Source organism: Moschus berezovskii, chromosome 4, assembly GCF_049115385.1.
Source record: "Moschus berezovskii isolate FMDL1 chromosome 4, NW_MosBer_1.0, whole genome shotgun sequence".
Lineage (NCBI taxonomy): Eukaryota > Metazoa > Chordata > Mammalia > Artiodactyla > Moschidae > Moschus > Moschus berezovskii.
Window position 1 is genome coordinate 70,812,650 of NC_142463.1, and position 22,066 is coordinate 70,834,715.

General features: G+C 37.1%; 1 protein-coding gene across 14 annotated transcripts in view; it reads left to right on the plus strand.

Annotated features, from left to right (window-relative positions):
• RPAP2 (RNA polymerase II associated protein 2) overlaps window positions 1–22,066 on the plus strand; it is a 113,142-nt gene that overhangs the window by 35,636 nt on the left and 55,440 nt on the right. For 7 of the 14 annotated variants that reach the window (XM_088835492.1, XM_088835489.1, XM_088835487.1 and 4 more), the window contains 4 exons: window positions 4,412–4,494; window positions 7,139–7,219; window positions 7,503–7,559; window positions 21,128–21,196. In XM_088835492.1, coding sequence (XP_088691618.1) covers window positions 4,412–4,494; window positions 7,139–7,219; window positions 7,503–7,559; window positions 21,128–21,196 — 290 coding nt within the window. Of the gene's footprint in view, window positions 1–4,411; window positions 4,495–7,138; window positions 7,224–7,502; window positions 7,560–11,429; window positions 12,265–21,127; window positions 21,197–22,066 lie in introns of those variants that run through there. The other 7 variants (XM_088835493.1, XM_055403553.2, XR_016037221.1 and 4 more) reach the window with 6 other exon arrangements.

Below are 22,066 nucleotides of genomic sequence, written 5' to 3' on the forward strand. Positions count from 1 at the left end.
CATGTCTGACTCTTTGCAGCCCCATGGACTGTAACCCACCAGGCTCCTCTGTGCATGGGATTCTCCAGGCAAGAACAATGGATTTGCCATGCCCTTCTCTAGGGATCTTTCCAACCTAGGGATTGAGCCTGCATCTCTTATGTCTCCTGCATTAGTAGGCGGGTTCTCTACCACTAGTGCCACCTGGGAAGCCCTTGGAAATTCCCTGGCAGTCCAGTGGTTGCGATTAGGCGCTTTCACTGCAAGGGCCAGCATTCGATCCCTGGTTGAGGAACTAAGATCCCACAAGCCACACAGTGTAGCCAAAAAAAACCATTATGTATGTTTGTGTTGCATATAGTTGTCATTCGTAGTTTTATTGCTGCATGGTATGCTATTATATAAATATACCACCATTTATTAATGTTAATGAATATTTAGGCTGTTTCCAGTTTGGGGCTATTAAGAACTATGCTGTTATGAACTTTTCTTGTATATATATCTCTCTTAATGTGTATGCATTTCTGTTGGGTATATATCTAGGACTAGAATTTCTGGGTCATAACCATTCTAAGGGAGATCGATCCTGGGTGTTCATTGGAAGGATTGATGCTAAAGCTGAAACTGCAATACTTTGGCCACCTCATGTGACGAGTTGACTCACTGGAAAAGACTCTGATGCTGGGAAAGGTTGGGGGAGGGAGGAGAAGGGGACGACCGAGAATGAGATGGCTGGATGGCATCACTGACTCTGTGGACATGAGTTTGAGTGAACTCCGGGAGTTGGTGATGGACAGGGAGGCCTGGCGTGCTGTGGTTCATGGGGTCGCGGAGAGTCGGACACGACTGAGCGACTGAACTGAACTGAATGTATAGATACATGCAACTATACTAGTTAATGCCAAACAGTTTTCCAAAATGGCTCTGCGTTGTATTTCCTGCTGTCACTCTATGACAGTTTCCATGATTCTGTATTCTCATCAATACTTGATATTGTTACTTTTCACCGTTCTGATGGTATTGCTTTTAGGTTATAGTACATTTCTCTGATGATTGAGTTGAGCACTGTTTCATCTGCTTATTGGCCATTTGGATAGTTTGTTTTGTGAAGTACCTGTTCTAGTCCTTTTTTCTATTCATCTGTTAGAATATGGGGTGCTGGGAGTTCTTATTGATTTGTAGGAATTCTGTGTGCAAATTCAAACCCATTTTTGTGTATTACACATATCTTCTACAGAGATTTTCCTTTTCACTTTTATTAACGGTGTCTTGAACCCAGTTTATTAATTGTTCCCTTTAGTGACTTCTTTAAGAAATCTTTACTTAGCTTGGATTATTTCATCATCTAGAAGCTTTGTTGTGTTTCCTTTAACATTTAGGTCTGTAATTTATCTGGAATTGATTTTTGTTTATGGTGGGGAGTGTCAGATTTCTTTTCTCTCTGGGGAAGTGTGTGCAATTACAGTTTGAGAAGCACTGTTGATTTTTCTTTTCTTTCTTGTTTGTTTGCTTATTCCATAAGTTACTGAGAAAGATGGGAAAGGTTGGTCAGGATTTCTTGCCATAATTATAAATTGATTGTTTTTCTCTTTAGTTTTCTGAATCTTAATACTTTGATACCATGTTCTTAGGTGTAAATGTGAGATTGTTATGTCTTCTTGGTAAATCGAACCCCTTAGCATATGGAGTAATTTTTCTCTACATTTATTTGTTTATTTAATTTTGGTCTTACAAGATCTACTTTGACACTGGCATTCTTTCATTAGTATTTTGAAGGACTATCTTTTAAAAAAAATAACCGCCTAGGCTGATAATCTATGTCCTTTGTGTGAAGAATTTAGTCTGTTTACATTTAATGTCATAGTTGATATATTTAGGTTTAAATCTGCCATCTCACTTGTTGCTTTCTGCATGTCGCATCTGTTCTGTGTTCATTCTCTCCTTTCTTTCTTTGGATCCAGTATTGTTATTCCATTTTTTTGTCGTCTGTTAGCTTGTTTTTATACGTTCTTTTACTAATCATTAATTGGTTTCCCTAGATTAAGACTTGAATCTGTGTCTTATTAAAATGTAATATAAGTTAATACTTTGCTTCCTGGACAGTTAGTACCTTCAGTTCACTCAGACACACTGAAATCATAATCACAGAAAAGTAGTCGATCTGATCACATGGACCACAGCCCTGTCTAACTCAGTGAAACTAAGCCATGCTGTGTGAGACCACCCAAGATGGGCAGGTCATGGTGGAGAGGTCTGACAGAATGTGGTCCACTGGAGAAGGGAATGGCAAACCACTTCAGTATACTTGCCTTGAGAACCCCATGAACAGTATCAAAAGGCAAAATGATAGGATACTGAATGAGGAATTCCCCAGGTCGGTAGGTTAGTACCTTAGAAACTTACATTTACCCACTCAACTTAACATGCTTATACTGATGTACACTTTTATTCTCTATTTTTATTTTTTTATTTTTTTCTCTCTGTATTTTTAAATCCTACAAGATTGTTTATAATCAATGTTCAGTTGGATTTGCCCAATTAATTACTCTTTTACTGTTCTTCATGTCTTCTGCATTTCTATTCTCTCATCCAGGAACATTCATCGTGGGCCTGAAGAATATCTTTTTTTTCTCGTTAATGCCAGTTTGCTGATGATGAATCTTCCCAGTTTTATTTATCAGGAAGTTATTTTATTTTCACTTTTGAAAGATATTTCCCTGGACATTCTAAATTAGCAGTTATTTTCTTGCAGCCCACTAAAAATACATATTCACTGTCATTTGGCCTCTATTTATTTCTCTTATTTGAAAATACTTTCTTCCTTTAGCTACTTTTAAGATTTTGTTTTTTTCTTTTAGTCCCCTTGGTTACCATCAGTTTTTGATTGCTTTGCCTAGATGTGATTTTATTTGTATTTATTATTTTGGCTGTTACATACTTAAATCTGTGATGATTTCTTTCATTAGTTTTGGAATATTCTCAGGTATTACCTCTTCAGGTATCGTTTCTGTCCCATTTTCCTTTTCCTCTCTACCTGGTACTCCAATTGCAGATATGTTAGTCTTTTTCACTGTATCTTCTGTCTTTTATATTCTCCTGTGCTTTGCATTACCCCTGGTAGGGAGAGGTATGTGACTATGTTTCATTCTGGGTATTTTCCAAATAAGTATTCTCTCTTCAATCCTTTCTACTGTTATTAAATCTATCCATTGAGTTATTTTAAATACTATATTTTTCAGTTACTAAGGGTTTCATTTCTTTCTTTTATATAGTTACCCATTCTCTGCTAAAATTTTCTGTCTTGTCATTTTTTAAAATATATTCAGCAGAGTTATTCTAAATAAGGCTGATAGTTTCATTACATGGATTTCCTTAAGGGTTGATTTTATGAACTTGTGTTTCAGATTATGATCATATTGTCCTATTTTATGTGGCAAACATCATATAATAAAAAATTACAGAGATAACTTGAAACCCAGGCTGATGTTATCTTCCTCTAGAACAGATTTGTGTTTGCTTCTGGCAGATTTGCAGCCGTCCCAAATCACTTTAATCCAGTCAGTGATTAAGGTGATTTGCTTCCCTGGTGGCTCAGATGGTAAAGCGTCTGCCTCCAATGTGGGAGACCCAGGTTCGATCCCTGGGTTGGGGAAACGGCAACCCAATCCAGTACTCTTGCCTGGAGAATCCCACAGACAGAGGAGCCTGGTAGGCTACATTCCATGGGGTCGCAAAGAATCAGACACGACTGAGCAACTTCACTTCAGTCCCTGTAGCAGCGCGAGTCTGTTTCCTATTCATTCTTATTGGTCTCAAGTTTGGGGAAGGTTGACAGTACCTCTTCCTTTTTGGCATGCCCCAAACTCTGATGCTTAGGTTCTCGGTATCTAAATTGCCTCTTCCAGAATTAGTCAGTGCCTTCTCTGGAATTACTTTCTCCAAAATCTCAGACCATAATTATTTACTGTCATATTAGCTCTCTGATGCTTTCAAACAAATGTGGGTTTTTTCCCACATTTGTTCTCTTTTTCAGTTCTCAGCAAGAAGAGTGGTTTGAATTGTCTTGTCTGCCATTTCTAGAAGTGGAGTTTCCCAAAATATATTTGTAGTATTTGATAATTTTAGTCCTTTAATCTCCTACATTTATGTGACATTTAGCATTTTATAAAGTCTTTTTCTATACATTTTCAACATTTAATAAAGAAGGTGTTAGTACAGATGAGAAAAGGCTCTCAAAAGAGGGCAGACGATCAAGCAAGTTCACACCAGTCTGCTGACTAAGTGGATACTCAAATTTAAATCTTCTCCTTCTGAAGTCTGATTTTTAGTCTACCATATCATAAGTATAAACTTTTGTGTTTTAATGTGTTATTACCAAAGAAAGAATATAAATTTATGATTTTATTTTGCTTTGTTTAAAAATGTGATTCAGCATGATCCCACCTTTCCACTGATAGATTCAAGTTCTCAGAACCAGATCAGAAAACGCATCGTACTTGAAAAATTGAATAAAGTGTAAGTATGTAATTATCATTCCACTTTTATAATATCTAAAAATCAATTTGATATTTGTGGGTTTATAACTTATAGGTGTAATCCTTGATTTTTTAATTTTGAAAAATAATACATAAAGTTTACATGGATTTCTTCACCTGAGAAGCTTGTATTTTTAAGGTGTTCTACCAAAACATATTGAAATTGTTTTGTGCTGAAGACAGAGGCACATAATAAAGATGAAAGTTGAGATTATGGGAATAGAAAACCAAACTACCTCACTTCCATTCAGTAATCCAGTGAAGTCAGGGAAAAAAATATCAGAGCTGGACCCATTTAAATACTGATTTGTGGTAAATGTATCATCAGTTTCACATGTGAATAAGATTTTATAAAGGTTTAATGGTTTATTGACTTATTCGGTGTTATATGCATTTTCGGAGAACCATTTCACACTCAGAAGCTTGAGTTTTGCACTTTAGTTTTGAGCTTCCCGTAGTGGAAATTGTTGTTCTTGTAATTAGCCCAGTCATAAATGACATTTGAAAATTGCAGTCTTGGTTTCTCTTTCAAAAGGAGCTTGAAAATCTTTTTTCCAGAGATGTGACGGATGTCTTGAACTTTTCAACTTGAATTTTTTTTCTTCAGCAGAAGACAGAAGAGTTTTTTCATGCATTATTTAAGGTGTTGTGCACAAAAATTAAAAGGCTTTTTCTAGAAGCCTTAGTGTTTTGAACATCTTACTTTTCTAAAGTTCACATTTTAAATAAGTGTTTAAATGTAATATTTATTGAATGCTTGTTATGTGTTAAGACTTCATATATAATCTGTTTTGCCTTTTTTCTGTTCTTCATACTTGTACATTTGTTTCTCTTAAAATTTAATTTATATAACAATATAAGTTACCAGCTGTCTGACTTAGGGTAAGAAGGTATCAATCCTTCATTTTAGTTACATAGGTTTTCAGAGTTGGGATAGATTAACTATGCTAGCATGTAATTAATAGTTAGGGGTTTATGTGAAAATAGTTTTCCAGACTTTTTAGCTAATGAAAGTACCCACTTTTAAATTTAAGACCACATAGCTATGTCACTGAAGGAATTCTGCTGCTTATGGGTTTTAGCTGCAACAGGAGATCCCAAAAGGAACCTTGCTAGAATACCAAGTTATTAATATTAGGGTGACAACTAAATCTGAGAAGAGGTAGAAGGAGAAGCACAAAGAATACTGAAAATAATAGTGACATAGGGATTTTTTTTTGTTGTTTCATTGTTTATGAAAGCAGTTAATTATTTTTCTCGTTATGAAAGTTAACACTTTATTATAAAAGTAAGACCTTTCTGGTTTCTGATTGGAACAAACCAATGATAAAAAAACTTATTTTAGGGAATCAAAGAAAGTGAACTATGCACTGGGTATTAGATGATATTAAGGAACTATTATTGGTTAAATGTGATGATTTTATTATGGTTTTATACAGAAATGCACTTGTATTTAGAGATACATAAAGAATAATTTAGGGGTCAAACAAATGACATGGTTTACTTGAAGATATCGCAAAAATAAGAAAAGGAAAAATGAAGCAAATGGAACAAAATATTGGGAGGCTAAATCTGGGAATAAAAATGAGGGTTATTATTCTCTATTTTGGAACATGTTTTAAACTTATATAATTTTTTTTAAGGAATACATGCTTATTCCAGAAGGGTTCAGCTATGCAAAATGATATAATTAAAGAAGTGAAAATCACTGTAATCACAGTAATTACTATTAATATTTTGATGTTCATCCCTGACATATATGTGATATATATGATGTGTATATTCATTCCCTTTGGTTCCCTCTGTTATAGTCTAAACCTAGAGAAAAAGACATGCTTGATACATACTATGTGGATATACAATTGCATTATAATATGTATGTTTTTATAAAAAAATGGGACAACTTCATGTGCATTTTCCACTTAACATTTATCATGAATATCTTTCCACATTAAAATATATAGATTTATAGTATTTTAAAGGTTTTATTATTTTATGGTTACATCATAATTTATGTAACCATCTACTGACAGACATTTGTTGCCAGTTTTCACTACTAAAATACTTCTCCAATAACCATCTTTTTTTGTTTATTTCTTTAGGATAAATTATAGTATTGATTAAAACTGTTGGGTGAGACAGTTTCTGCATTTAAAATATTAGTATATATTGTCAAATTGCTCTCTAGAAATGTACCATTTTTTACTTTACCATAAGGATTTAATAAATATTAAATCCACATTCCCATAATGCTCCATTTGGAGAGCAAATTCCTCTGGCCTGTGTTCTTTCCATTTATTTAGTATTTGAAAGTGAAAAGGTAAGAAAGAGACAAGAATATAGATAGCAGCCAAAATATTTTTTCATTTCAGTGCTTCTTTCTGTAACATAGACTACAAAATAGAGTGGTGGAGTTACTTTGAAATATTTCTTTATGACTTCTCACCAGTTAAAACTGGCTTAACCGTCTCCACCTCAGTGTCATGGTTACCTACCTATGAAGTATCCAATCTTAGGCAAGAACCCCCAAAATATATCTATATAATTATATTTTTAAATGTATCTGCATAATTATATTTTAGTAGAAATTTATTTTTTTAAAGAAATGTAATTTTTATTTTCAGATTGCCTGGACTTTTGGGACCTCTTCAGATTACATTAGGAGACATTTACACACAACTTAAAAATCTTGTCCAAACTTTCAGGTTAGTATTAATACTACAATTTTCCTTCTCAGTTATTTTAACTTTATGTAATTACCTTGCAGAATCCATAGTAGACTAAGGCATGAAGAAAGTAAATGATTTACCTTCATTGTCTTAAATCTTAATACACTGTTTTCTCTTCCACTAAACAACATTATTTAAATCTTTTGGGGTTTTTGTTTATTTTTGAATTTTTATTGGAATATAGTTGATTTACAGTGTTGTGTTAGTTTTAGGTATACAACAAAGTGAATCAGTTATACATATATCCTTTCTTTTTTAGAGTCTTTTCCCATATGAGCCATTATGGAGTACTGAGTAGAGCTCCCTGTGCTATACAGTAGGTCCTTACTGTTATCTTAATGTATATGTAATTCCCAGTCTCCCAGTTTGTCCCTTCCCCCTCCCCCCATATCTTTTGTTAAATGCAGCCGCTTATTTGCTTAAACTTTGATATGTTTAGCTTTGGATAGTTTATTTATGGAATAATCCAAAATTAAGGAGAATGATATATGAGACACAAAGGTAACTAGTCAGTAATATCTTGGATTTTACTTTACTGGTAAATATATATTAAATGATCAGCACTTCTGTATTGTTCAGCACTATGGACAATATAGAAGAAGCCTAATGCCCATCCTCGAGGAAGAACTCCTATGAGAAGACAAGGTGAGCCCAGGGAACAGTGCAAAACAGTGGATAATTTAGTTTTGAATAATGTAGAACAGACTTTGAGTGATAAAGACAGGAAAAGGAAGACTAGAGAATATCAGTTATGAAGTGGAACAGTTGGGATTTTTCTACAACTATCAAGGTAAAAATACTCCACCAGGCTGAGACGAGATTCTCTACCAAGAAGCAATAGAGATAAGCTGCTACATACATTATGAGTAGAGGTGTATACCAGATGTACGTTTTGACCCAATGCCAATGACCAAAAATTCAATTAGTTTTTATCTGAGGCCAGACAGCACCAAGATAGGATGAGCATCTAGAGTAGAAGAATCATTCATCCAAAAAATTAACTATTATTATAGTTTATTGCTAATAATAGTAGTATTGGCATGTTCAGTTCAGTCTCAGTCGTGTCCGACTCTTTGCGACCCCATGAACTGCAGCACAGGCCTACCTGTCCATCACCAACTCCCGGAGTTTACCCAAACCCATGTCCATTGAATTGGTGATGCCATCCAACCATCTCATCCTCTGTCGTCCCCTTTTCCTCCTGCCCTCAATCTTTCCCAGCATCAGGGTCTTTGCAAATGAGTCAGCTCGTCGCATCAGGTGGCCAAACTGGTTGAAATGGAGTAAAAATGTTCTTATATGCTCTTTTATCAGTCAGTAGAAGAGTAGAATGCTGCAGTAATTATGTTGCTTGTGAAAACTTAATTTTATATATAAACAATTTGTAAAATTTTTCAGTTATTTAGCAAAATAGATTGACAGTTAATACAAGCATTCAGAAAAACGTCTTCCAATAAATTATTTATTAGGAACTAGGATTCAAAGTTTAGGTGTGTCTCAAAAATTCTTCATCTTCAGCTATTGAAAAGGATCATTTCTAACACTTTATGATTAAATCTTAAGCCTTCATAGACTAAAGACAATTATAAGTTATCTTAAGACATTCTCATGGAATCTAGAATGTTTATATTTGAAAGTGAATGTTCAGGGAATAACAAATCTGAATGATGTGATTTTTCTAATTACTGAGATTGTTACACCCATGCAATCACAGGCTCAGTGATCACACACAAGTTTATAAATGCCTGAAATGATGCTCAGTTTGGGCTAGACCTTTGGAATACTGACTAACTACTTTGCTAAAAGGAGGATTTGGGCCAAATACCAAGACCAAAGCTGAACTTCTCTGTATTCCTATTTCATGAAAAGAAATGAAACTTCTCTGCATTCCTTTTTCATTAAAAGAGAGAGTCTGTGTCATACACCTATCACAAAACCATAAATTCAGAAGAAGAAAAAAAAAGTGTTTTCAATTGTCTGTAGTGATGATAAAGTTTGAATGCACAATATGGTTGCACTGAAGTTTAGGATTTGTTCAGGATTTATTAAGGAAGTAAATATATTAAGATAGCTTAACTGAGGGAAGATGAAGACCAGGTGTTGCTCTGTTTCATTGATTTTTTAAAGGACTTGGCATTCAGTTTCTTGCAGACAGTATTTAATTACCATTCTGAGCAAACTGGTTAAGACTCAATCAGTTCAGTTCAGTTGCTCAGTCGTGTCCGATTCTTTGCGACCCCATGAATCACAGCACGCCAGGCCTCCCTGTCCATCACCAACATGAGTTCACTGAAACTCATGTCCATCGAGTCGATGATGACATCCAGCTATCTCATTCTCTGTCGTCCCCGTCTCCTCCCACCCCCAATCCCTCCTAGCATCAGACTCTTTTCCAGTGAGTCAACTCATCGCATGAGGTGGCCAAAGTATTGGAGTTTCAGCTTTAGCATCAATCCCAAAGAAAGACAATGCCAAAGAATGCTCAAACTACCGCACAATTGCACTCATCTCACATGCTAGTAAAGTCATGCTCAAAATTCTCCAAGCCAGGCTTCAGCAATATGTGAACCGTGAACTTCCAGATGTTCAAGCAGGTTTTAGAAAAGGCAGAGGAACCAGAGATCAAATTGCCAACATCCGCTGGATCATGGAGAAAGCAAGAGAGTTCCAGAAAAACATCTATTTCTGCTTCAATGACTATGCCAAAGCCTTTGACTGTGTGGATCACAATAAACTGTGGGACATTCTGAAAGAGATGGGAATACCAGACCACCTGACCTGCCTCTTGAGAAACCTGTATGCAGGTTAGGAAGCAACAGTTAGAACTGGACATGGAACAACAGACTGGTTCCAAATAGGAAAAGGAGTACGTCAAGGTTGTATATTGTCACCCTGCTTATTTAACTTATATGCAGAGTACATCATGAGGAACGCTGGGCTGGAAGAAGCACCAGCTGGAATCAAGATTGCCGGGAGAAATATCAATAACCTCAGATATGCAGATGACACCACCCTTATGGCAGAAAGTGAAGAGGAACTCAAAAGCCTCTTGATGAAAGTGAAAGAGGAGAGTGAAAAGGTTGGTTTGAAGCTCAACATTCAGAAAATGAAGATCATGGCATCTGGTCCCATCACTTCATGGGAAATAGATGGGGAAACAGTGTCAGACTTTATGTTTTTGGGCTCCAAAATCACTGCAGATGCTGATTGCAGCCATGAAATTGAAAGACACTTACTCCTTGGAAGGAAAGTTATGACCAACCTAGATAGCATATTAAAAAGCAGAGACATTACTTTGCCAACCAAGGTCCGTCTAGTTAAGGCTATGGTTTTTCCCGTGGTCATGTATGGATGTAAGACTCTTTAGAAAAGATAAAAGAGTAAAACCTTTGACCTTGAACTACAGATAGGAACTTTGTACTTCATTTTAACCCCACTCACTTAAAATAAATGAACACGTGATTCAGTTTATTCTGACTATGTTATCTAGCACTATTTTTCTATCTAATTGCATGTTTTCTTTAAAAAAAAAAAAACTATTCTGAGGGTCTCAGAACTTACTTGAAACCCATTGAAAAGAACTGTTTGGCAGCAACTCAAGATTGCCACATTATTTCACATGCCCAAGGAATTTAGGTATTTCAGGTTGGAAACTACTCACTGTCCAGGCTATTTGTTATTTCTGTGTTTTGAAGCAGCCCTAATAACATTTAGTTCATGTCAGTACATGGACTCACTGTGGTAACTACTATGTGCTGGAATGTGCTTGGCACTTTATGCATGTTATCTAATTTCCAAAAAATAGTGGTATTATCCTCATTTTATAGGTGAGAGATGACAGATTAAGTAATTTCAAATTACACAACTAGTAGTTGGGTTTACACCCCAAATCTAAGTCAAGAAGAGAGGTCTTAAGTGGTCTTACCACCAAAAAAAAAATGGTAACTGTATGTGATGGAAATGTTAATTCACTTGATTGTGGTTGTCATTTCACAATGTATACATATATCAAAACATCAAGTTGCGTACCTTAAATATATTTAGTTATTATGTGTCAATTATACCTCAGGAAAGCTGGAAGAAAATTTTAAAGAGTTTACTGTTGGTTTTCTTGATAATTATCAGTATTAAAGATTTATCAGTATTACAGTTTTTTTTTAAGTAATTTCATTTATTACCTCTCTAGACCCCAGGTAAGAACTCTACTTGAAGTGGTTGTTACCTGTGAAACTAAACCTCTGTGACATCTAAGCTAGTCAAGACAAGAGGTACAGTGTTCCTTAGTTTAGTAAGAGGCAACCAACTGATGCTAAAGCTGAAACTCCAATACTTTGGCCACCTCATGCGACGAGTTGACTCACTGGAAAAGACTGATGCTGGGAAAGGTTGGGGGCAGGAGGAGAAGGGGACAACAGAGAATGAGATGGCTGGATGGCATCACCGATTCTGTGGACATGAGTTTGAGTGAACTCCAGGAGTTGGTGATGGACAGGGAGGCCTGGCGTGCTGTGATTCATGGGGTCGCGGAGAGTCGGACACGACTGAGCGACTGAACTGAACCAACAGATTGTAGAAGAGAGGAAACTCACTTGTCATTTTCCTTTTATATTTATAAACTGTTATCACCTTTTTCTGTCATTCTTACTATTTAAATCTTTTCAGGGTCCTTTCTGCATTGTTAACACTAAATTAAAATAAAGTCTAGATGAAACAATATGATGTGTGGGATTTGCTTCATAATTATCATGGTTAGGGGATGTTGAATATGAGGTTGTAGATGAAATATGATTGACCGGGATTTCATAATTCTCAGTTGTGATGACTATATGGGAGTTGATTTTATGTTCTATTTTTATATATGTTTGAAATAACTTTCAATTGTAATTTTTAAAAAGTTTCAGGGAAATAAGCCAAAAAACTGTTGTGATGGTGTGTGCTTAGTCACTCAGTTGTCTTCAACTTTTTGTGACCCCATGGACTGTAGCCTGCCAGGCTCTTCTGACCATGGGATTCTCCAGGAAAGAATACTGGAATGGGTTGCCATGCCCTCCTCAAGGGGAACTTCCCAGTCCAGGGATCGAACCCAGATCTCCCACATTGCAGGTGGATTCTTTACTGTCTGAGCCACCAGGGAAGTCTGTTTTGGTGGAGGGGATGTTACAAAACCTTGTTGTTAAGTTGGTTTTTCCAAATATTTACTCTTTAGTACCTGCATGTCAAAATCTTTTGCTTAAATTAAGAGTTTGCTCTTTTCAGTAAAATGTCAGTTACTTAAAATACAGAGAGACCTCTGATAAGATAATGCATTTTTGGGGTCTTCAGATTCTGGCAGGACAGTTTTACAGGTTTAACAGGTATGTGACTGTAGGCCAAGGCTTCTAGGTGAAGTCTCTGAGGAAACACCATATAAATGACAGTGACTAGTGTTGGGAGATCTTTTCAATCAGTACTGGCGGTGGGAAAGAGTTGACATAAATAACCATATCTTTCTCTTTGAAATAGGAATCAATAATTGGAACTTGTAGAACAATGATTCTTAAGCCAGTTGTGCATCAGAATTACTTGAGCTTCTAACAACAACAGATGCCTGGCTTCACCCCTAGAGATTGAGTTTCATTTGGTTAGAGTTGGGCCCAGACATTAGTATTTTTCAAAAGCCCCCCAGGTGCTTCTAATGTGCAGCCAGAGTTGAGAGCATGTTAGAACTAAACATAAAGCAGCTTTTTCACCTTTTTGAAGAATCTTTCCCCAGTGAATAGAGCTGTCCTTTCCACTGAACTGCTTCATAGGCATTTATCTGGAATGTTACATTGATTTACCTCTCATAGTGGTTCCATCAGAAGTTACTTGGTAATGATTAACTGTTGTCAGTGTTGAAGCAAGATATTTTCTAAATATGATTTGAATTAAAATTATATTTTGACATGAGTCCTTTTTAAATTTCATCAGTGAAGACTGAAGTTATTTTTTTCTAAATCTATATTGAATTTCCAATTATATTTTGAAACTATGGTTTTAAAATGTTTCCTTTCAAATGTTACTGTTTTAATTTTTTAAATTATCGCTCAAAATAGTGTTTGTTTAGCAATTGTGCTTGAAATTATTTTGGTTCTGCAAAAGGGAAGAATGTGATAGCAGGTAAAATTTTGCTGTTCTGCTTAAAGTGCTTTGAAGTGAAATCAGAGACCTTGTTCCTCAGTGCCTGAAACAGTTTAGAGCAGGCATTCAGTAGATTTTTTTGTTGACTCAGTAAATAAATTCATGAAATCTAAAGTTTGTCTTAGCTTTGAGAGATTTGAGTAGTACAGAAAAGGAAATTCTATTAACTGCTTTTGCCGTTTTATTTTATCCTTCTTTGGCATTTTTTGGTTATGTGCTGGATTCTGTTTTAGTTGCTACAGGTAAAACAGTGAACCAAATAAAGAAAATTCCTTCTCTCATGGAAGTATTTTAATAGGATATGACAATATGTGTGTTGTTATTATGTGGTGATATACCCTTTTCCCAGTTCCATCACCTCCCTTTCTCCTCAGAAGCAGGGAAAGAGGGGATGGTACTAAGGAGGGAGGATGTTGTGATTTTATGTAGACTGGTCAGGGAAGACCTCATTAAGAAGATCCTATTTGTACAAAGACCTCAAGGTTGTTAGGGGAACAAGCCTTATTGCTATTGGTGAAAATATATCAGACAGGGGAACAACAGGTAAAAATGCCCTGAGGCAGAAGCAGGCCAGGTGTTTTCACAGAATATTAAGGATGCTGGTGAGGCTGGAGAAATGAGCAAGGCAACAATACATAGAGATATGGTTAGAGAAGTAAAGGGCAGGGATTGGCTGTAGTACAGTTATATAATCCTTGGAACCATGGTTGTTCTTTGACTTTTACTCCAAGTGATATGGAGAGCAGTTTGTGGATTCTGAATAGAAAGCTGACATGATCTGATGTATTTTGGCAGTATCACTGGCTGCTGACTTGAGAATTACAGTAGATGGTCAGAGGCAGGAAGACTATTTAGGATGCTCTTTATGTAATCTGCTGCTGCTGCTGCTGCTAAGTCACTTCAGTCGTGTCCGACTCTGTGTGACCCCATAGACGGCAGCCCACCAGGCTCCCCCGTCCCTGGGATTCTCCAGGCAAGAACACTGGAGTGGGCTGCCATTTCCTTCTCCAGTGTGTGAAAGTGAAAAGTGAAAGGGAAGTCGCTCAGTCATGTCTGACTTATAGCGACCCCATGGACTGCAGCCTACCAGGCTCCTCCGTCCATGGGATTTTCTAGGCAAGAGTACTGGAGTGGCTTGCCTTTGCCTTCTCCGTTATGTAATATAGGCATAGATTAATAAGTAATAAGTGATCAGATTTAATTTTGAAAATAGAACTCAGAATTTGATGACTGATTTTGACATGGGATATGAAGAGAGTCAAAATTTTGGGCCTGAGCAACTGGATGGATTCTGAAGGACTGGGTAGCCATTTACTTAGATGGAGATGAGAACCCAGTTTGAAGAGGAAATAAGGAGCTCAGTTTTGGCTATACTCCAAAGCCTTTGACTGTGTGGATCACAATAAACTGTGGGACATTCTGAAAGAGATGGGAATACCAGACCACCTGACCTGCCTCTTGAGAAACCTATATGCAGGTCACAAAGCAACAGTTAGAACTGGACATGGAACAACAGACTGGTTCCACATAGGAAAAGGAGTACGTCAAGGTTGTATATTGTCACCCTGCTTATTTAACTTATATGCAGAGTACATCATGAGGAACGCTGGGCTGGAAGAAGCACCAGCTGGAATCAAGATTGCCGGGAGAAATATCAATAACCTCAGATATGCAGATGATACCACCCTTATGGCAGAAAGTGAGGAGGAACTCAAAAGCCTCTTGATGAAAGTGAAAGAGGAGAGTGAAAAGGTTGGTTTGAGGCTCAACATTCAGAAAATGAAGATCATGGCATCTGGTCCCATCATTTCATGGGAAATAGATGGGGAAACAGTGTCAGACTTTATGTTTTTGGGCTCCAAACTCACTGCAGATGCTGATTGCAGCCATGAAATTAAAAGACGCTTACTCCTTGGAAGGAAAGTTATGACCAACCTAGATAGTATATTCGGAGAAGGCAATGGCAAGCCACTCCAGTACTCTTGCCTAGAAAATCCCATGGACGGAGGAGCCTGGTAGGCTGCAGTCTGTGGGGTCGCTAAGGGTCGGACACGACTGAGCGACTTCACTTTCACTTTTTACTTTCACACATTGGAGAGGGAAATGGCAACCCACTCCAGTGTTCTTGCCTGGAGAATCCCAGGGACAGGGGATCCTGGTGGGCTTCCGTCTATGGGGTCACACAGAGTCGGACACGACTGATGTGACTTAGCAGCAGCAGCAGCAGTTATCCAATATTTATAACTGTGAGATTGGATGGCACCACAAAGGGAATGGGCATATATAGAGTTGAGAGTGACCCAAGAACAGAGGCTCTGGGGTGATCCAAAATTAAAAGGTCTCTGAAGGCATGCCAGGGAGAGGAAGGGGAATCAGGCAAGCAGAAACCAGATGAAGAGTGTCTCCTAAGGAGAAAGGAGTGATCAGCCATGTCAAATGCTTCTTGTGGATTAAGGTGAGAACTGAGAAATGTCCATTGGATTTGGCAACATGGATGTCTTTTGTACATTTAATCCTCACAAGAACCCTATGAAAGTTTTACAGTCACTGAATATGTCCAAGGTAAAACAGATCTGAATATTGAAACCATATCTGTCAGACTCTTCAACCACTATTCCTTCTTTTTTTTCCCTTTGCTGCTACTGCTAAGTCACTTCGGTCGTGTCTGACTCTGTGTGACCCCATGGACGGCAGCCCACCAGGCTCCCCTGTCCCTGGGATTCTCCAGGCAAGAACACTGGAGTGGGCTGCCATTTCCTTCTCCAATGTGTGAAAGTGAAAAGTGAAAGTGAAGTCGCTCAGTCATGTCTGACTCGTAGTGACCCATGGACTGCAGCCTACCAGGCTCCTCCGTCCATGGGATTTTCTAGGCAAGAGTACTGGAGTGGCTTGCCAGTGCCTTCTCCGTTTTTCCCTTTAGTATTTACTTATTTGGCCGAGCCAGGTCTTAGTTACATCATGTGGGATCTAGTTCCCTGACCAGGGATCGAATCTAGCCCCCTTCATTGGGAGTGCGAAGTGTTACCCTGTGGACCACCAAGGGAGTCCCTGTACTTGCTTTTTATATCAAGTAGGCTTTTTGTAGACATTTTAATTATGGGAAGAAATTGAGTTAATATAACAAAGATATACTTATTCACTCAAAATTAATAGATTTTAATATTTTATAAGGTTTGATTGGCATACATTTTTAATAAAATAACTATAGGTAAACTTATTCAAAAAATTAATTGAACCTCTTCTGTCAGGTATTTGTTCTGGGCAGTTGGAATAAATATGTAAAGAACACAAATATTCCTGCCCTCAGTCAAGGTAAAACAGATAATAAGCAATAATTATATGTTAGAAGGTGAGAAGTGGTACGAGGATAAAGTAAAATATATAACAGAAAGGGAAGCTAAGAGTGTGGGGCTGGGAGGTGGAGAGAGTTACTCTTGCTAATGGTGTGGCCCAAGTAGACCCTGCGCAAAAGTGACATAAGAACTTTTCAGACAGGTGGAATCACCAGTTCTGAAGACCTAAGACATGAAGTCCTCTTTGTCATCTTCCCCAGTCCATTCTCCTTTGCTCCCCAGAAGCAATCAACTCTGAATTTCATATGTATCTTTCCAGTCTTCATTTTTATACTTTTAGTACATACATTTATGTCCATAAATATGAGAATCTGTACTTGATTTGTATAATGTCATTCTATACTTGCTGTGTTTCTTTCAAACTATGATGAGCAAAATGTGTTAGTTCCTTCATTTTAACAACTATTTAATATTCTATGAAAATGCCACAATGTATTATGTTTCTGTTATAAGCAGTGTCACATCAAATATCTTCATGTACATTTCCTTATACATAGCGAGAGTTTAAGTTTTATATTGAGAAGTTTTTCAGTTTTATTAGGTATTGCTAAATTGATTACTCACATCAACAGCATGTTTAAAAGTAAAATTTCTTCATGTCCTCAAAATCCTTAGTATTGTTAATCTTTTATTTTCGCCAAAGTAATGGAAAATACTGTTTTCCAGTAATGGAAAATTACTGTTTTTATGTTAATTTCTCAGCTTAATGATGAGATTGAGCTCCTTTTCAAATGTTTACTTTCCTCATCTATAAATTGCCTGCTCAAGTTAATTTATCGGCTGTTTTTTTTTTCCCCCTCCAAAGACTTTATTTAAGATCAGTTTTAGGTTCATAGCAAAATTGAGAGAAGGATGCATTTACTTGTGTCCCCTGCCCCGACATGTGTGGCTTCCCTATTAAAACCGTCTGCCACCAGAGTCATACATTTGCTACAATTGATGCTCCTATATTAATGACATCATTATAAGTCAGAGTCCATGGTTCATTCTTGGTGGTGTGCATTCTGTGGGTTTGGACAAATACTGAATGACATCTATCCACTATTATCCATTATCATAGGATATTTTCACTGACCTAAACATCCTCCGTGTTCTGCCTATTCATCTTTCCTCCCTTTCCCCACAGTTTCTGGCACCACTCCCTTTTTATTAATATCTTCATTATTTTACTTTTTCTAGAATGTCATATACTTGGAATCATACAGTTTGTAGCCTTTTCAGACTGGCTTTTTTCACTTAAATAATATGCATTTGAAATATCTCCATGTCTTCATGGCTTGATAGCTCATTTCTTTTTAGGGCTGAATAATATTCTAGGGTCTGGATGTACCACAGTTTATTTATCCATTTACCTACTGAAAGATATCTTGGTTGCTTCCCAGTTTTCACAGTTATATAAATAGAGCTGCTATACACATCTGTGTGCAAATTTTTGTGTAGACATTAAGTTTTCAACTCCTTTGGGTAAAGAGATACCAAGGAGTGTAATTGCTGGATTTTATGGTGGGAGTATGTTTAGTTTTCAAGAAATACCAGAGTGTCATCCAAAGTTGCTGTGCCATTTTTTCCCCACCAGCAATAAATGAGAGTTTTTACTTGACATCCTTGATTTTGTTGGTTATCAGGATTTTGGCAATTCTAAAAGTGTAGTGTATCTCATTGTTTTAATTTCCACCTCCCTGATGACATATGATATAGAGCATCTTTTCATATGCTTATTTGCCATCTTTTTAAATTTATTTTTAATTAGAGGATAATTGCTTTACAATGTTGTGTTGGTTTCTGCCATATAACAACATGAATCAGCCATAAGTAAACATGTTTCCCCTCCCTCTTGAGCTTCCCACCCCCAACCCCCATGTATCTTCTTTATATATATAGGTCAAGTGGGCCCTAGAAAGCATCGCTACGAACAAAGCTAGTGGTGGTGATGGAATTCCAGTTGAGCTGTTTCAAATCTTGAAAGATGATGCTGTGAAAGTGCTGCACTCAATATGCCAGCAAATTTGGAAAACTCAGCAGTGGTCACAGGACTGGAAAAGGTCAGTCTTCATTCCAATCCCAAAGAAAGGCAATGCCAAAGAATGCTCAAACTACCGCACAATTGCGCTCATCTCACACACTAGTAAAGTCATGCTCAAAATTCTCCAAGCCAGGCTTCAGCAATATGTGAACCGTGAACTCCCAGAAGTTCAAGCAGGTTTTAGAAAAGGCAGAGGAACCAGAGATCAAATTGCCGACATCCGCTGGATCATGGAGAAAGCAAGAGAGTTCCAGAAAAACATCTATTTCTGCTTCATTGACTATGCCAAAGCCTTTGACTGTGTCGATCACAATAAACTGTGGAATATTCTGAAAGAGATGGGAATCCCAGACCACCTGGCCTGCCTCTTGAGAAACCTGTATGCAAGTCAGGAAGCAACAGTCAGAACTGGACATGGAACAACCGACTGGTTCCAAATAGGAAAAGGAGTGCGTCAAGGCTGTATATTGTCACCTTGCTTATTTAACTTATATGCAGAGTACATCATGAGGAACTCTGGGCTGGAAGAAGCACAAGCTGAAATCAAGATTGCTGGGAGAAATATCAATAATCTCAGATATGCAGATGACATTACCCTTATGGCAGAAAGTGAAGTGAAAGAGATGTGAAAAGGTTGTCTTGAAGCTCAGCATTTAGAAAACAAAGATCATGGCATCTGGTCCCATCACTTCATGGGAAATAGATGGAAAAACAGTGGAAACAGTGCCAGACTTTACTCTTTTGGGCTCCAAAATCACTGCAGATGCTGATTGCAGCCATGAAATTAAAAGACGCTTACTCCTTGGAAGGAAAGTTATGACCAACCTTGATAATATATTATAAAGCAGAGACATTACTTTGCTAACAAAGGTCCATCTAGTCAAGGCTATGGTCTTTCCCGTGGTCATGTATGGATGTGAGAGTTGGACTGTGAAGAAAGCTGATCGCCAAAGAATTGATGCTTTTGAACTGTGGTATTGGAGAAGACTCTTGAGAGTCCCTTGTACCGCAAGGAGATCCAACCAGTCCATTCTAAGGGAGATCGATCCTGGGTGTTCATTGGAAGGACTGATGCTAAAGCTGAAACTCCAATACTTTGGCCACCTCATGCGACGAGTTGACTCACTGGAAAAGACTCTGATGCTGGGAAAGGTTGGGGGCGGGAGGAGAAGAGGACGACCGAGAATGAGATGGCTGGATGGTATCACCGACTCTGTGGACATGAGTTTGAGTGAACTCCGGGAGTTGGTGATGGACAGGGAGGCCTGGCGTGCTGTGATTCATGGGGTCGTGGAGAGTCGGACACAACTGAGCGACTGAACTGAACTGAATATGTATATAATATTATTTAGTTAGCTATTTTTGGCTGTGCTGCCTCTTATCATGGAGGGAGCACAGGCTCTAGTCACACGGGCTTCAGTAGTTGCAGCACAAGGACTCAGTAGTTGTGGCTCTTGGGTTTAGAGCGCAGGCTTAGTAGTTGGGGCACATGGGCTTAGTTGCCCCACACCATATGGAATCTTCTTTGACCAGGAATCAAACCCGTGTCCCCTGCATTGGCAGGCAGATTCTCATTTCATTGTGTCACCAGGGAAGTCCCTGTACAGGTTTGTTAATGAAGTGTCTCTTGAGGTCTTGGACCCATTTTTTAACTGGGCATTTTGTTTTCTCATTGTTTTAAGATTTCTTTGATATTTTGGATAACAATCCTTCATCAGATATTTTTGCCTGCTTTTTATCAGCTTGTGTCATTTTTTCATTTAGAGTGATCCTTCTAAATGTTTTCTGAGAAATAAGATGACTACAATGTATTTTATTGTCATCAACTGCTAAGTGATGATTTTGCTTCTGATTTTTTTTAACTTTTCTTGAATAAAGATACCTAGTCTTAAAATTTTATCAAGTCAACTCTGACTTCTGAAAATTATGGATTATGACATTCCTTAATTGCCTGTTGGAAACCTAGCAAAAGCTGAATTAAAATCAGAAATTGCTTACCTTGTCAGTTTTAATGAAACATTTGATTAGGGAAAAACAAAAGATACGGTTACAGGGAGGCGTGTCTGTGTTCGTGTGTTTCAATAAACCATTCTGTTTAGTTCCCCATATTGTTCCTATATCCCCATCTTGTCTGACAGTGGTATTGTTGTATAAATGTGAAGCTAGAACACTTCCTTCTGAATATCAAGCCACGTTATTATACTGTTGACTCTTCTCCATCAAATATAACAACAAGGATTTTAAAAGTGTCCTTTAACACATGATATCATAAAACTGAGTTTATCTAAAAATAGAAAGTTTATGTATTTAACTGTAATAATCTTTTGGTAAATTTTACCTGTCTTTCAGATTAACAAATAAAAATATTATACATAAACCTGCAGAGTGGACCTTAATTGCTTTGGTGTTGCTGTCAATGTAAGTATTCTTTCAGATTTTTAATTCTAAATACTAAATATGAAGAATTTGACTAGGGAAAAACAGAGTTAATTCATTAGTTTTCTTAACTTCTTTGGAAAATATACCTTTATTTTGCACCAGTTTTCCTTATGATAGAATAACTTTCATGTAAAGTGATACGCTGTATTTTGATAAGTTGTCATTCTCTTTATATGTTTTACTATCTTTTCTTCTCAGGGCATTTTTTTCCTCAAATATTATTTGTAATCACTTGAAAGAAAAAAACACCTCTATGTGGGATATACTCAGGCTAGTCCATTAATTCCATTTTTTAACAGTGCATTTATTTTCTTAAATGGCCTCATTATTTTACATCTATATTTTTACCAGTATAGCTAATGCTATTTTGTTTTTCATCACCATTCTTATTATTAATATCATCAGAAAAGTTTTGTTTTCAAAATTAATGTAAAATCAAACAGATTTAAAGGAACTAAAGTAGATACTACACAAGCATATATAAAACATTTAATACTCATTCACCTTTTAAGAACTCACTAGTGGTTTCTAAGGCTGTCTTTCAATAGAGTTAAAACCATCTAGTAAGTGTAGTGTTTTTCAGCTTGAATTGCAAAAGTCTTCTTTTGAAGACCATTCATTACTGCATTACGGTTATTACTTGGTACTTGTTAGGTCATTGAAGCCCATAGGACATTGAATACTTACTGGACACTCACAGGTCGAGAAGTGTTATGAGCCAACCTCATAGCATCTCCAGCCCTACTTTTCTTTCTTTGATATTACTTCAGTCTGACATATTATTCTGGCTTCACTGTCCCAAGGAAGGCTGTGCTGGGAGGCATTAGAGTAGGCTTCACTGAGCCAGCA